A 14,124-nucleotide genomic window follows, 5' to 3' on the forward strand; every position below is an offset into this window, starting at 1 on the left:
TGCAGCCATCCCAGCACCTGCCCACAACCTGGCAGCTCAGGAGCACCCCACAGTTTGGTGACTGAAACAAAGACACACAGCTTTTGGTACCTCACAGGGGCGAGTCTTTAATGGAACACAGAGACCCTGGTGTTACAGACAGGCACGCCGAGGGATGAACAACAGATGCAGTGGAGTCTGTTTTCAGATTTCCATAACAAGTGTGTGTCAGGAGCTGGCAGCTATGAAGACATGTGGCATATGCTGGGTATGTCTGTGCCGTGCCCTGCCCAGGAAGCTGTTCCTTCCGTGGGAGCTCCTCTGATGAGTTACAGACACCAGGAAAGGATGGAGCTGCTGGCTTGGGGATTCAGAGGAAACTCACCTTGACCTTTCCTCCTTTTGTGCTGTACTGCAGCAGGCAATCCAAGTGAAGAGCTGCCCACAAAACCACAGCACATGAAGCTGATCCCAGGAAAAGTGGAATGGCAGGAAGGTGGCTACCATCCACTGGGTCAGCCCAGCAATTCCCAGCTGGACATTTTCTTTCTGTGCCCTGCCCAGCTGCCTCAGTCCTGCAACAGCTTGTGTTTTACAGTGGAGCTCTCTGAGCAGAGGTGAACAAAGAGAGTCCCAGCTGCTGTGCGAGCACGCAGCTCACACAGGTCGTAGTCATGGGCCCACTCCACGTTGCCCCAGCGTCGAATCTGAAGGAGAGGAGGAACATGGATTACATTTAAATCACCTCAGCAACTCTCAGCTTCCCTTCTTATGTTTGTGAAGCACAGGTAACCCCCCCCCAGGAACTGAGATGATCCTTGACTGCTGAGGCAGGGATATCTCGAGATGAGGATGTGCTTCATCTGAACTGAGGTCTGATGCAAAGCCTCTTAACGGGAGGATGAAAAGATTTTCAACTTCAACCACTTTTGGGACAAGGAGAGCTTCACACCAAGCTAATTTCCAGCAAGCTTGATATCTTGGTGCCTATCAAAGCCTCCAGACTGGATAACCCTCAGCAGGAGAAGCCAGCCACAACTTTGCACTTCAGATTAGAGAGGGAGAAAAGCAGCCATCTGGGCTCTGTGAAAAGAAACTGGCAGCCCTGGGAGCACTCTGGGCTGGTGTGCCCGTGGTGTTGCTCTGCAGCAGCACGCTCCACACGCTCTCAGACAGGGAGACTGGTGGAGTGGAACGTCTCCTGCTATAGCAGGCACTTCCCTTGCCAGTTATTTGTGGTGGGGGATGCATTTGTCATGCTGAGATTATTGCTATTTGAATTATAGGGCTGTTTTGTAACATAATTTACCTGGTATTCTTCCTCCAGGCGAGACAGAAGCACAGCTTTCTCTACTGTAATGTGCCTGTCAATCAGGCTCATGGACAGAATCAGTGATTTCAGCTGGGTGATTACAAATTCTATACCTGGAAGGGAATAACCCAAACCAAACAAGATTCATGGCTGTTTTCTGCAGCATTTACAGCAGCATCTTCACATGCTCTGAAGAGACAGGCAGGTTGTGGTACCCCCTCAGGGAGGGCCAGTGATCCTCCCACCTGCATCTGGGCACTCAGATCTGTGGTTAATAGCAGGCACAGAGCATTGTGCTGGCCCTGCCACCACAGTGACAAAGGCCATGCCCTGGACACCACCTCCTTTTATTCTGCCACAACCCCTCCCCGTGCACAGCAAAGAAATATCCATCCAGGCTTGAGCATTCTGTGTCTTTTGTGGGTTTCACTGCCTGCTGCTCATTCAGGTCTGGAGCAAAGCAAACCTCCCTTCATATCTTTATCTTTTGGTGTCATTCAGATGATTCAGGCAAGATTAAGTGGGATATAAGGATGAAAAAGTGAGGACAGTGCACAGTGTGGGCACTTTGGAGTACTAAGCCTGATTTCTTTTCCTGGTAACAACAAATCTAGGGATTAAATCATTAGAAGGTTTGGCATTAAAGAGGTTATTTGTGCTAAGGTGGAGCAAGCAGCTCATGGGACTGCACAGTCAGATGAACACCAGTAGCACTGAAGTGATTCCTGCCTGTGACAAAAGCAGGTCAGGGCCTGGCTGCAGATTTAAAACATAAACCTCCACACTTGGAGCAGGAGAAGAAAACATTACAGTCACTCTCCTGCCCTGTGGAGAGAAACCACCTCCTCACTGGCCCAGCCCTGCTCACCTTGCAGGGCCCACATGTTGTAGGATGCCAGATGGCTGACAAAGGTGTCCTTGGTGCTGGCTGGAATGTTTGGCCCCAAAATGCTGGTCGAGGAGCCGATTGTCACGTTGTACCTGGAATGATCACCCAAACCCTTAACAAAGCCCAAGGGAAAGGCCCAGGGCTCACAGAGCCTGTGGCCCTGGCAGCCACAAGCACCAGAGTTCCTGGGCTCAGCAGGGCAGGGCCTTAAGCAGCCAGGAACTCTCTGAGCTCTCACCTTTTCTCAGCCCAGGCCACCACGGGATCCCATTCATTCTTCTGTAGTTCTGCCAAGGCTGGAGGCTCCTCCACACGATAGCTGAGACATCATGGAACAAATCCACACTGCATGGTCACTCCCAGGCTGGGACACACCTCTGGGAAGGACACTGACCCACCAGACCCACAGCAAGCGGAACAGGGACCTTCTGTCCACCCAGGCAGCAGTGACAGGGAACAATCCCCCAACTCTTCCCTAAATTCAGTGCTTTTTGTTATTCCAGGAAGGACAATTCTGTCTTACTACAAAACAGAGCAGTGAACCAGCCAACTGAAAACTGCAGGTAGTCCCAAGCCACAGACTGAAGTGAGGTTCAGCAGTTAGGGGTGGGTACAAACCCCACTGCAACTCTGTGTGGGGCCACTCCTGCTTCTCCTTGCCCAGTGGCTCAGCTCAGCACTCCCTGCCCCCCCAAAGCCACAAGTGCAGGTAGGGGAAGCCTGTTCCTCTCTCTCCATAGGAAATGTGCCAGTGGACAGTGGGATAGAAGTCCAAGTATGACCACACTTGATCCTACAGCTCACAGGGACTTTAAGGAATTAAGGGCATTTTGGGACTGGTGCAAGTAGTCTGAGCTATCTGTAGTGACAAGGAAATACCACAGACTAGCTGACAGATACCCATAGGCCTTTCAAAGATGTTTTCTTTTCTCCAAGATCTTCATTTCCTACTGCTCTCACCCTTGCCCAGCAAGGAGTTGTCCAAAACAGGGTTCAACAATGCTCCTTCTTTGGATGCACCAGGTTTGCACATGCAGGACTCATCTAAATTAATTCAAACTCTCAGGCAAAAACTAGCACAGATCAGAGCCATGCCATGACTGGGTGAGAGCAGATGTCTTCCCTCACTTTACCCAACCCTTTTTCCAAAATCCAGCTGGGCCCCATCTCGTACCAGACTGTGTCTGTCTCCAGGAACTTCACTGCTGCCCGGATCAGCTGCTTTTTGTTTCTCTGCGTGGGATTGTCCAGCGCCGTGTTGCACAGAGTGGTCTGGGGATAAAGGCAGTTGAAACTGCTGTTATTCCAGGCTTGAAAAAGCAGCAACTTCCATGGTACAATGCCAAGAAGAAGCAGAAGGATTTGTGGCAGATGAACAACTGAGGGGTGCAGGGCCACAGAATGGCTCGTGCAATAGGTATCTTCTCAAATCTTACAGAATCCCTGGAAACAGCCCATTAAACAGCAGGGAAGAAGGGCCATGGACTGCTCTAGAGCTCACTGTTCCCTCCTGCCCACACTATTCCCAACAACACTGTCCAGCCCCTTCTAGAACTCCCCCAGTGAGACAGATTCCCTCCCTACAGGCACCCAGCCAGCCCAGAGAGAGCCCTAACTTTCTGCTCATTAGGAGCAGGACAACCTGCTGCCTCCACATTCTGCATCTGGAGGTCTCAGCATTCCACCCTGCTCACCAGGTGCATGGTGTAGAACTTGATGGTGTCTTTCTGGGAATCCCACTCCGTTGCCACTGCAATGGCCAAGGCCTCGCTGGGGACAGTGAAGAGCTTGGCCTGGGGCGTTTTCAGCTTTCGGTGGTCCAGGTTTATTTCAAAGCCTCCTGGGAAATCAGAGTAGAAATCCTGGGGAATCAAAGAGGAGCAGGCACTAAGGAACAACAGACAACCCCACAATGGGAGCAGATTCAGAGCTGGAGCTGATGGGAGCAAGGAACCAGGAATACTCAGGTTTCCCACCATCACTTGGATAGACTTGGTTTTGGAAGCTGCTTCCCACCATGAGGCTTTGCTGTGGATGAGGAGGGGGCCCAGCAGCTGGTGACAGATATGCCACTGCCATGCCTGGGCTGCAGATTCCAGTGTGGTGTGGGTGATGACAGGGATCAGCCCCTCCACCCCATCCCAGCACTCACCTTCCCCTTGCGAGATGCTCACGCTCTGGTAGAACCTCTTCCTCTCTGGGGACAGAAACAGAGTGCAAAGAGAACATTGAGAGGGCAAACAGAGAATGTTCAGCTCCTTCCCCTGCTCCCCATCACAGCTCAGAACAGACAGAGCTTTAGTGCTATTGAGGTGGCCTGGACACAGAAATCCAGCCCCTCATGCACAGTTTCCAAGCTGTGAGCTCCACTCAGCAGGGAAGCACCAGGACACTGGTGACAACCACAGTGCAGCTGTGCACAGCCAGGGAGCAAACAGAACCAGCTACCCCCTGCCAGGCTGGGGGCTCAGCTGCCTCAGAGTGTGGCAGGGCTGGTTTCCCAAGCAGACCTGTCCCACCACTCCTCAGAGTTTTGCTTCAGGGTCAACCTTTCCAGATTCTACAACTACAGTCACACTGGGCAAATTAATCCACGAAGGACACTCCTCCCTGCAGCCCAAACATCCCAGTCTAGCTCAGGAATATACCTGCCTCACCAACAAGGTGAGCCTGAGGAAACTTCAGGTCTCAATTTACGAGCAGCATCCTTTGCTACCAGCACTGCTAACACGTGAGAACAGGATTACACACATTCCAAAGGCTCACACTCCTCCCACGAGGCAAGAAGAATCCTTGAGCCATCCCCTTGACAACAGCAACCAGGTTGTAAATCCCAAACTCATAAATCTGTCTCGTGAAGGGCACAGCAAGCAGGTCAGGCTGCAGGTCTGCTATTCTAGGCTAAAGAAATGACATTCCCGCTGGGGAAATGGAAGGATTTGCTCAGGCTCAGCAACCTGCGAGCTTTGGTGCCTCAGAAAGTGCCTCAGACCTAGTTCTAAAACCAGATTAGTGTGTGCACCCCAGAGGAGCCCCGAGGCTCATCAGTGGCTCCCAAAACCTTGCCATAAGTCACCGCGACTCTGCAGCCTCACCTCAGACAAAAAGATTAATTTTGCTGTTCTCAAACACCACATGATTCCAGCAAAGTTTGGATGGGATAGATGGACCGTAACATACCTCGTCTGAGCCCCATTCCCTCAAAATCCCTAAACCCCAATAAAACACAAAAACAACAGTAACAAACTGTTTCAGTGAAGGCTTGCCCGTGCTGCCAGTGAACCTTGCCCGCAGCAAACCCACATTAACGCCAGGAAAAGGACACGGGGGGATCCCCAGCACCGAGGCCCTCAGCAAGGCCGTGCCGATCCCAGCCCTGCCCTGGGAGAGCCCGGGATGAGGGTCCCCAGGGAAGGATCCCCCTCCCCAATCGGGGCTGGAGCCGCCCCGGTGCCCCCTCACCTGCCGGCGGGGCATAGGCCCGGCGCCCGCACGGCTCCACCGGGCTGCTCCCGGCAGCTACAAGAGGCGGTCGGGGGAGCCGAGCGGGCGGAGAGTAGGCCCAACAGAGCCGGCGACAGCCGCGCCACATCGCGACAGACGACATAGCAACCTCGTCCTGACCGCGCTCAGCGCCGCTCCCTGGGCGCCGCCATCTTGCCGGCGGCCGTGACCAATCCGCTCCGCCTCGATACAAAAACTACATTTCCCAGCAGCGCCAGGCGGCATCACAACCAATCAACGCCCGTCGCCGTGGCAGCAGCCAATCAGAGACAGGGAACACCCCCCTGCCACGCGCGCGGGGGCCAATGGGAGCGCGCGGAGGCGCTGCCGGGAGGCCCCGACCCAGCGGCGGCCGCGGCGTGAGGGAGAGCAGCGGAGCGGGCGGCGTTCCCCGGCCGCGCCCCGGCCCCGGCCACGCTGGCGCCCGGGGACCCCCCCGAGATGCCGGTTCGCAGCGAGAGGCGCCGCGCTGGAGGGGCAGGGAGCTCGTCTTCCTCCCCCGCCACCGGAGCGGCCGCCAGCAGCCTGGTGCCGCCGCCCCCCATCAACACGGCGCAACCCGGAGTGGCGACTTCGCTGCTTTACAGCGGGGCCAAATTCCGCGGGCAGCAGCGCAGCAAAGGCAACGCCTATGAGGTGGAGGTCGTCATGCAGGTGAGGGGGACACCGGGGCGAGCCGAGTCCTGGCGGGGTGGGAACGTTCACCGCGGCCTGGGGCGAGCGGGGGACCCGCTCGCCTCAGGCCGCGGTGGCCGTTCCCACCCCGCCGGCCCCTTGCGACAGCACCCGCAGCACCCTATCCCTCAATATCACGAGGAATTTCTTCACAGAAAAAGCTCGTTAAGCATTGGAACGTTTTGCCTAGGGTGGTGGTGGAGTCACCATCCCTAGAGGTGTTTTAAACTGGACGTGGCGCTCAGCGCTCTGGTCTGGTTGACAAGGTGGTGAATCAGTTACAGGATGATCTCATAGATCTTTTCCAACCTCAGTGATTCTGTGATGATTCCAAGCCGGCGGGGTGTTTTTTATGTTTAATTCTACGCGTTCCTGGTGGGATTTGTTGTGGTGGGGACATCCCATGGTTGCTCAGCTCTACTGCACGCTGTCACCTTGTAGGGCCTGGCTGTGGTTTTGTGCTTTAAAACGTTGCTTTTGTGCTTTAAAACGCTGCTTTTGTGCCAAAAAACGTGGCTGTTTTGCATGTGTCAGCTGAGGAGAGGGGACTGCCTGCTCTCCCTGTGCTGAGCACAGGGAAACGTTGCCATCCTTTGATCACAGGTGGAGAAGATCCATCTTCTCACAGCACAGGTTTGCACTTCCTTGAATAACTCACTGCGTGTTTTGAAAGCTCATCTGGAGATGTCAGGGAAAAGCTTGGAAAATCCCTGCTTTTAAAGGAGCAGGCAAATCCCTGCCGAGTTTCTGCACAGCAGAGAGATGCAGCCTGATAACTCAAAGTACAGGTGGCATAAAAGCTTTAGGTTTTGGAGAAAAGCCTCCTACAAAATGCTGGGAGTGCGGGTGATTCTTCCAGGAATGCTTTTTCTTGGAGAACACTGTGAGTCAGATCCTTTCTGGCTGGAAAGGGGATTTGCTTCCTGGAGTGTTCTGGCCAGAGGGTGTTGCTTTGGGAGCAGGCCTGGGATGTGGAGGCTGCCAGAGGTGAGCTGGGCACCTGCAAATGATCTCTGCAGGTGGTTCCCATCGTGGAAAAGGGCTGGCAGTGTGAATACTGGGCAGTGAGCTGGAACTGAAATTATCCTTGGAAGGATAATCCTAGAAACTGCTTTGGATCAAGCATGAGTCTTCATGCCTATTTTTATGGTTGGACTTTGCACTCTTTTCCAGCATGTGGATATGGAAAACTCCTATCTCTGTGGATACTTGAAGATTAAAGGCCTTACAGAGGTGAGTGTTAACTGCTAAACAACACAAAAAGGGGTTCTGTTAAGGTGATTTTTTTTTTCCTGGTGGGGTGTGAGAAGCTGCTGCCACAAATAGGAGGTGGAGGTATTGAGCATGTTGTAGATTTGATCACAGAGGGAGTGGTGATAGTTGTAAATGTCATCCAGCTGGGAGTTTCATGGAATCATTTAAAGTTGGAAAATCCCTCTAAAATCCTTGAGTCCAGCCACTGACCCAGGACACACAGCCAGGTCCACCACTTCCCTGGGCAACCTGTTCCAACATTTAATCATTCTTTTAAGCTGTTCCTAATATCCAGTCTAAACCTCCCTTGTGCAATTTGAGGACATTTCTTCTTGTCCTGTCCCTTGTTCCCTGGGAGCAGAGCCCTGCACCCTCCTGCCAGGGAGTTTGGAGAGTCAGGGTCCTTTTTCCCAGGCTGAGCCACTCCAGCCCCCTCAGCTGCTCCTTATCAGACTTGTGTTCCCCACAGCCCGGCTCTGACTTGTCTCCTGGCTTCATAAAGTGAGGAGAGAGGCAGAGAAAAGCTGGAATGAGAGCTTGGAGGCTGAGGGTGTGGAAGAGTCAGCCTTGGAGAGGTGTGGGGCAGAACAAGGGATGGGAGCAACAGCCTCAGAGCTCTCCCTAGGAGCTGCTTTTTGCTGAGTGCATGGAGCTTTGTCAGCTCTTGGGTTTGTGCCTGTAGGTGACAGTTGTGACCTCAGCTTTGTGTCCCCTCTGCCAGGAGTACCCAACCCTCACCACGTTCTTCGAAGGCGAGATAATCAGTAAGAAACACCCGTTCCTAACGCGCAAGTGGGACGCCGACGAGGACGTGGATCGTAAACACTGGGTGAATAAATCTGGGACAGAGGGTGGGTCTGGGATGCTGCTTTGGAGGACAGGTGCAGTGTGTGCCCATGCAAGAGCTGGCAGAAAGGCCTGGAGATATCTCCTTTCTGGCTGTCTCCTTTCTCCCTCTGGGGTCTTTGCAAATAGAGGTCTCTCCAGCAAGCTGTGATCTGTGATGAGGGAGGGCATGTCTTGTTTTCCACTTGTTGGCTACAGGGTTGGAAGGGAGCAGGAGAAATCCTTATCTCTTGACCCCCTAAGTGAACACACTCCTTATTTTTATTACAAAATGGAATGGAGAAGGGGAGAGGGACCCCTACTAGCACAGGTGCCTGTGCCCCTGTTTTTTGAGGCCACAGCAGCTGCCTTTACATCCCCACCTTTACCTTGGCTGTTGTTTGCCCAGCTTTGGTGTTTGTTGTATTTCTGTCTAAATATCTTCCTCTGTAAGTGCAGGAACTTCTCCAACCAGGCTGGATATGGCTGTGGGTGTCAGTAGTTTTTCCTCCTAAAAAGCAGTTGGTACTAGAAGTTCTATTCCTAGAATAAGCATCCTTTTTTTTTGTTTTGTTTCAGGGAAAGTTCCAGGCTTTTTACCAGTATGCAAAAACATTTAACTCTGATGACTTTGATTATGAAGATCTAAAAAATGGGGACTATGTCTTCATGAGATGGAAGGTAAACCCTGCCTGTCTCCTTCTGTGATGAGCTGCTTGCAAGGCACTGACAGAGACTTGAGGTGTCTCAGAGCTTTTCCAGCTATGATGGTTTAATGACAGATCTCTCCCTGCCAACCCCAAAACCCACTGTACTTGCAAGTTCCAGTGTGACTCATGTCTAGCCAGCTAATTGTGTCCTTAAGGGCTGCAGTCGTGGCTAAAAACACAACAGGAAAATCTTGCTTGGTGATGCTCCAGAGGATGAGAGAATTGATGTCTCCAGTCCCTGTGTGGGGCCTGTGATGCAGACTGGCCAGTCTGCAGCTCTGTTCTTCAGCTGGGATCATCACAGTCACCATAGACTGGTTTGGGTTGGAAGGAACCTTAAAGCTCATCTTGTTCCACAATCCTGCCAAGGGCAGGGACACCTTCCACTATCCCAGGTTGCTCCAAACTCTGCCCAACCTGGCCTTGGACACTTCCAGGGATTCAGGGGCAGCCACAATTTCTTTGGGCACCCTGTGCCAGGGCCTCTCCACCCTCACAAGGAAACATTTCTTCCCAATATCTCACCTAACCCTGCCCTCTGGCAGTGGGTAGCCATTCCCCCTCTTCCTATCACTCCATGTCCTTATGCAAAGTTCCCTTCCAGCTTTCTCATAAGCTCCCATAATTGTTGAAAAGCTGCAGTAAGAACTCCCTGGAGCTTTTTCTTCATTCTCAGGCTCTGACTCCCAGTTTTGCAATGGGCTTCTGGTTTGCAGGGACAAGCGTTGAGCTGAAACTGATCTCCTGCACTCTTAGAACTCATTCTGTTCTCAGTTATCTGCTTCCCTGTGAGGTCCCTGCTGTGGCAGTTGGTGAAGGGACACTGATCTGTGCTCTGGGCTGCTGAGAATTCAGGGAGTGCTCAGCCAGGAATGTCTTCGTGTTAGTGGGTGTTTGTATTTGATTTGGGAGGGCAGATTGGGGTGGAGTGGGGCTGTGTGTGACCAACATTTTAAAATGCAGCCTGTGTTTTGCATGCAGGAGCAGTTCCTAGTCCCAGATCACACCATCAAGGACATCAGTGGTGCTTCCTTTGCTGGTTTCTATTACATCTGCTTCCAGAAGTCAGCAGCATCTATAGAGGGCTATTACTACCATAGGAGTTCAGAATGGTAAGGAAGCCTCCTGAAGACTTAAACCAGGCTGTGACTCCTCTCCTGCTTGTCCACAACCTTGGGAGTGTCCAGACAGGAGATTCAGGCTTGTGGTTGGACCTTGGGGCAGAAGGGAGAGGTGTGGGCTGGGACTGGCCTGGGCAGGCTGGTGCAGTCCATTGGTGTGGTATGAAGTGCTGCCCTTATGGAAAAGGGGAGGAAATTTGGGCTGGCAGGGTGGAGGAGGGAAGATGATACAGGGTCTGGAGAAGTGCTGTGAGGGAGCTCAGTTCTCCCTCCTAAGGAACAGCTTGGCTCCCTTCAGGCAGAAACCTTGTCAGGCCAGTGTTTTGTATTCTGAGGTCCTTGGGGTGTTGCTGTTAAGACAAGAGAACAGTCAAAGCTAATTGGTGGGGTTTTTGTTGGAGACAAAGAGCTGTGGAGAGCTCTTTTCTTTTGCATCATTGTCATGAGCAGCAGGTGGATGGCTGGAAGCTCTCAGGGGGAGGGAAGGAACCAGGAGGCTTTCAGACACATTCCCTCAAGCTGAGCTTTGAAAGACTCGAGCGTAATTTGCACTTGTAGCAAACACTGTTTGAACTTGAAAGTTGTTGAACTTCAAAGGGAGTCTGAAAAACCACCACAGTCAGCCCACCTGGAACGCTGCCTCGCTGCAGGTGGCTCAGAGGGACCAGAGTGGGAATTACAGGATCATTAAGGTTGGAAAAAACCTCCAAAAGCATCAAGTCCAACCTTTGACCAAGTACCACCATTCCCACTAAATCCTAAATGTAATGTCTGTTTGATTTCTTAACACTTCCAGGGATGGTAACTTCACCACTTCCCTGGGCAGGCCATTCCAGTCTAAACCACTCTCTCAGTGAGGAAATTTTTCCTTGTATCCAAACTGAACCTCTCCTGGCACAACCTGAGGCTGTTTCCCCTTGTCCTATCATTAGTTGTGTGGGAAAAGAGCTCAGCCCCCACTGGCTGCACCCCCCTGTCAGGGAGTTGTAGAGTGATGAGGAATGATGAGTCCTGTCAGGATTTTGGCACTGTGGCAAGTGGGTGTTGGATGCCTGAGCACTCTGTGACTGTAAAAGGGGAGAGAAAAGCACAGTGTCTGCTGTGTGGCTGCCAAGCAGCAACTCCATGTAATCCTCTCCTCCCTCTCTCCCTTCTCTGGCAGGTATCAGTCATTGAATTTAACGCACGTTCCCGAGCACAGTGCTCCTATCTACGAGTTCCGATGACAGCTGTCCAGATCTGATACCGCCCAGAAGCAAACCGGGCAGGAGAGCATGGCCTGCCAGGAGAACTGTGTCCCTGTGGGAGCACGGGAATGCACGCTTCTCTCCTGCCCCTTGGACTCGAGAGAGAGAGAGAGAGCCTGGATGTGAACTCACCCAGCCCGAGGAGCTGCTGGAGCTTGATTCTCCCTCCTGTCGAGTGGCCATTTGATCTTTACTCTGGTTTTAAGCTACTTTAATGCACTTTCTTGTTGCACAGCTCGTTTCTCTGTCACTGAAGTTCCTCCCAGCTCTCCTCTGGAAGCTGTTTCTCAGTAGCTGGAATCAGTGCTCTGGCCTCTGAGTAATAAGGGAATGTAAGCTCAAGGCTTATATTTTCCTTGTTATATCCTGATGTGGGTTGAAATCACCAAGATTCAGGTTTCTTGCCCAGATTTCCAGCTCTGATGCTCCCAGAGCCAGGCCCTGGGTGTGAGGCTCAGCTGTGGAGTCTGTTGGGGGAGTGTTGGCTGAGGTAAGGCTGGAATGAGGCTTTGCTGGCTAACAAGGTTAGCTGGAGCTGCAGATCTTTCAGGAACACCGGCCCTTTGGAGCTGGGAGCTGTTCCAGTGTCTGGATAGGCCACTGGGAATTAATTTGATGTACGGACTTCCAGGCTCTCAGTAAAGTGGATCTGAACTCTGCTTGTAGGTGTATATTTGCTCTTTACTTAAGTTAAGGGTAAAAAAAAAAAGTTTAAAAAAAAAGACAAAAAAAAGACTTTTATTAAAAAAAATATATATATATATCTATTTTTATGGTTCCTTTTCCAAAGGACCCTATGGCAAATGCACAAATACTCGATTCCATGTTACCGTTTTCACATTGAAAACCAGGAATGTCTGTGTTTTTATATCTGTGTCTGTATCCAGCTAAGCTTTGGGAACGTAACCAGAGCGCAGGCGCTGAGCAGCGTCACCCTGGGACCTCTCAGCGTTTGTACTCCCCCTTCATGCTTCACCACCACTGCTTGACACCTTTTTACAAGGAAAAACAAGAAAAAAGTTTTAAAAAAACTCCTTCCCAGTAGCTCCCTCTGACTCTGAATGTTGCAAGTGACATAACTTAAGGCTCCTGTGCCAAAGTGTGCGTGTGAGTGTACGCGTGTGGGGTGGTTTTTTTAAAGACACTTTAAAACTTGGCTTCAGTTGTGTTTTTATCTTGTCAGCCCCACCTGCAGGGCTTTGTGAGAGTTTAGTTTGCCTTTTTTTCTGGCTGTTTTAAAACCCGGCTTCCTCCAAGCAGACGTGTGGCATGGCTGGTGCTGAGGATGGATTTTCCACTTGGGAGAGGGGATTGAAGCCTCCACTTGCTGGCGTGAGCTGCTTTGGGTTTTGCTTCTTTTTAACTAACTTCCTTTTTGGCAGCAGTTATTGCTTGTTTAAGCCTTAAGGAGGAAGGATTCTGGGCTTGGAGAACCCCTTTCCTCTAATCCAAGTTGGGATTTTGAGTGCTTGGAGGAGCAGCTGGGGCAGTCTGGGGAGATGATGCGGAATTCACGCACCTCGTGTGTGCTGTTCTCCGTGGATCAGTCCTGCTCCCCGGCACTCGTGGAGAGAGATGCCTGGGGGAGAAGGGAGAGACCTGGCCCTTCCCAGGGAATGTGTGCTGGTGCTTTGGCTGTTGCTGGAGGATGTGCAGGGACAGTGCTGAGGTGATTTGGGGCTGTGAGCAGAGCAGTTGGGAAGGGTGTTCCTGTTTTATTTTGCTCCTCTCAGAGAAACTCAGCCCCTTTTGAGGAGAGGGGTTTCCTCATGGATGGTGCTGGGAGATGTCCTGGTTTTAGAAGTGAAAACCCATGGTGCTGCTCCACTGTGACCAAGTGTGGGGATGAAACCTCCTTCCCAGGTGCTGTGTGAGTGCAGGGACCCAGCTCCAACTGCTCTTCCCAGCCCTCTGGAGCTGTGTGTGCAATGCTGCTGGTGGTGCTGGTGTCCCTGTGCTCCCCAGGGCTGTCAGGGCCAGTGGGACACTTGGATTTCTGATATGGTTTAGGTGATGGTCCTGGGGGTGTTAAACATGTGTAACTATCCCTAAACCGATGAAGTTGGGGTTTTGGGGTTTTTTTGATACGTCGTGAGAAGGGTGTGGAAGGAGCATCCTGCTCTGTGCCTGCCTTCTTCCCACCATCCTGAAGGGAATTTCATCTTGGATCCAGACCTGTCTGGATGCAATGTGTGGCAGGTGCAGAGCAGGTTATGGAGCTGAAGGTTTTGCAGGGGCTGTTGGTGTGTGGATTTTCCCTCCTCAAAGGCCTGTGCTTTGGTTTTTCCTTTTCTTTGACCTGTTTGAGTTGAGGGGAGATGTACGTTGTGGTGTGGTGAGAGAGAATGGCCCAGGGGAGGATTTGGGGGGCAGAGGTGAGAAATGGGATGTTGGGGCTGGGAGAGGCTGTGGTGTCCTTTGGATCACTCTGGCTGCAGCAGGGTGTCCCTGTGCGAGCAGAGAGTGTCCGTGTGGGGGCCGAGGAGGAGTTTTGTGGAGAGATCAACGTCCAAATTAAACATGAATTCTATTGAAGGGGTCTGTGTCCGTGTGTGTTTGTCCATCACAGCACTCCCTGGTTCCAGGGGATTACTGTGCTTCATCTCCC

The 14,124-nt window shown here is 52.0% G+C and overlaps 2 protein-coding genes across 2 annotated transcripts; one reads left to right on the forward strand and one right to left on the reverse strand.

The window, feature by feature from the left end:
* Positions 1 to 79: 79 nt before the first annotated feature.
* Positions 80 to 5,861, reverse strand: ATPAF2 (ATP synthase mitochondrial F1 complex assembly factor 2). Its single transcript, XM_033074531.2, has 8 exons — positions 5,643 to 5,861; positions 4,333 to 4,377; positions 3,875 to 4,020; positions 3,355 to 3,452; positions 2,419 to 2,499; positions 2,160 to 2,272; positions 1,289 to 1,404; positions 80 to 686 (listed from the first exon to the last, which is right to left on the reverse strand). The coding sequence occupies exons 1-8, from the start codon at positions 5,785 to 5,787 to the stop codon at positions 549 to 551; spliced, it is 882 nt and encodes a 293-aa protein (XP_032930422.1). The 5' UTR covers positions 5,788 to 5,861; the 3' UTR covers positions 80 to 548.
* Positions 5,862 to 6,040: 179 nt separating this feature from the next.
* On the forward strand, positions 6,041 to 14,051 carry GID4 (GID complex subunit 4 homolog). The gene is made up of 6 exons (XM_033074500.1): positions 6,041 to 6,338; positions 7,533 to 7,592; positions 8,335 to 8,442; positions 9,018 to 9,119; positions 10,130 to 10,260; positions 11,432 to 14,051. Exons 1-6 carry the CDS (start codon positions 6,126 to 6,128, stop codon positions 11,493 to 11,495), a joined length of 678 nt encoding a protein of 225 aa, XP_032930391.1. The 5' UTR covers positions 6,041 to 6,125; the 3' UTR covers positions 11,496 to 14,051.
* The last annotated feature ends 73 nt before the right edge of the window (positions 14,052 to 14,124 follow it).

This window comes from Catharus ustulatus, chromosome 16, assembly GCF_009819885.2.
Source record: "Catharus ustulatus isolate bCatUst1 chromosome 16, bCatUst1.pri.v2, whole genome shotgun sequence".
In the NCBI taxonomy this organism is placed as follows: Eukaryota; Metazoa; Chordata; class Aves; order Passeriformes; family Turdidae; genus Catharus; species Catharus ustulatus.

Excerpts from the sequence above, each read along its gene's own strand:
- GID4 (XM_033074500.1), top strand. The coding sequence starts at position 6,126 with ATGCCGGTTCGCAGCGAGAGGCGCCGCGCTGGAGGGGCAGGGAGCTCG. Across the intron at positions 6,339-7,532 it reads AGGTGGAGGTCGTCATGCAG|CATGTGGATATGGAAAACTC; the intron begins GTGAGGGGGACA and ends ACTCTTTTCCAG. Across the intron at positions 10,261-11,431 it reads TACCATAGGAGTTCAGAATG|GTATCAGTCATTGAATTTAA; the intron begins GTAAGGAAGCCT and ends CTTCTCTGGCAG.
- ATPAF2 (XM_033074531.2), bottom strand. The coding sequence starts at position 5,787 with ATGTCGTCTGTCGCGATGTGGCGCGGCTGTCGCCGGCTCTGTTGGGCC. Across the intron at positions 3,453-3,874 it reads AGTTCTACACCATGCACCTG|ACCACTCTGTGCAACACGGC; the intron begins GTGAGCAGGGTG and ends CTTTATCCCCAG. Across the intron at positions 687-1,288 it reads GCCTGGAGGAAGAATACCAG|ATTCGACGCTGGGGCAACGT; the intron begins GTAAATTATGTT and ends CCTCTCCTTCAG.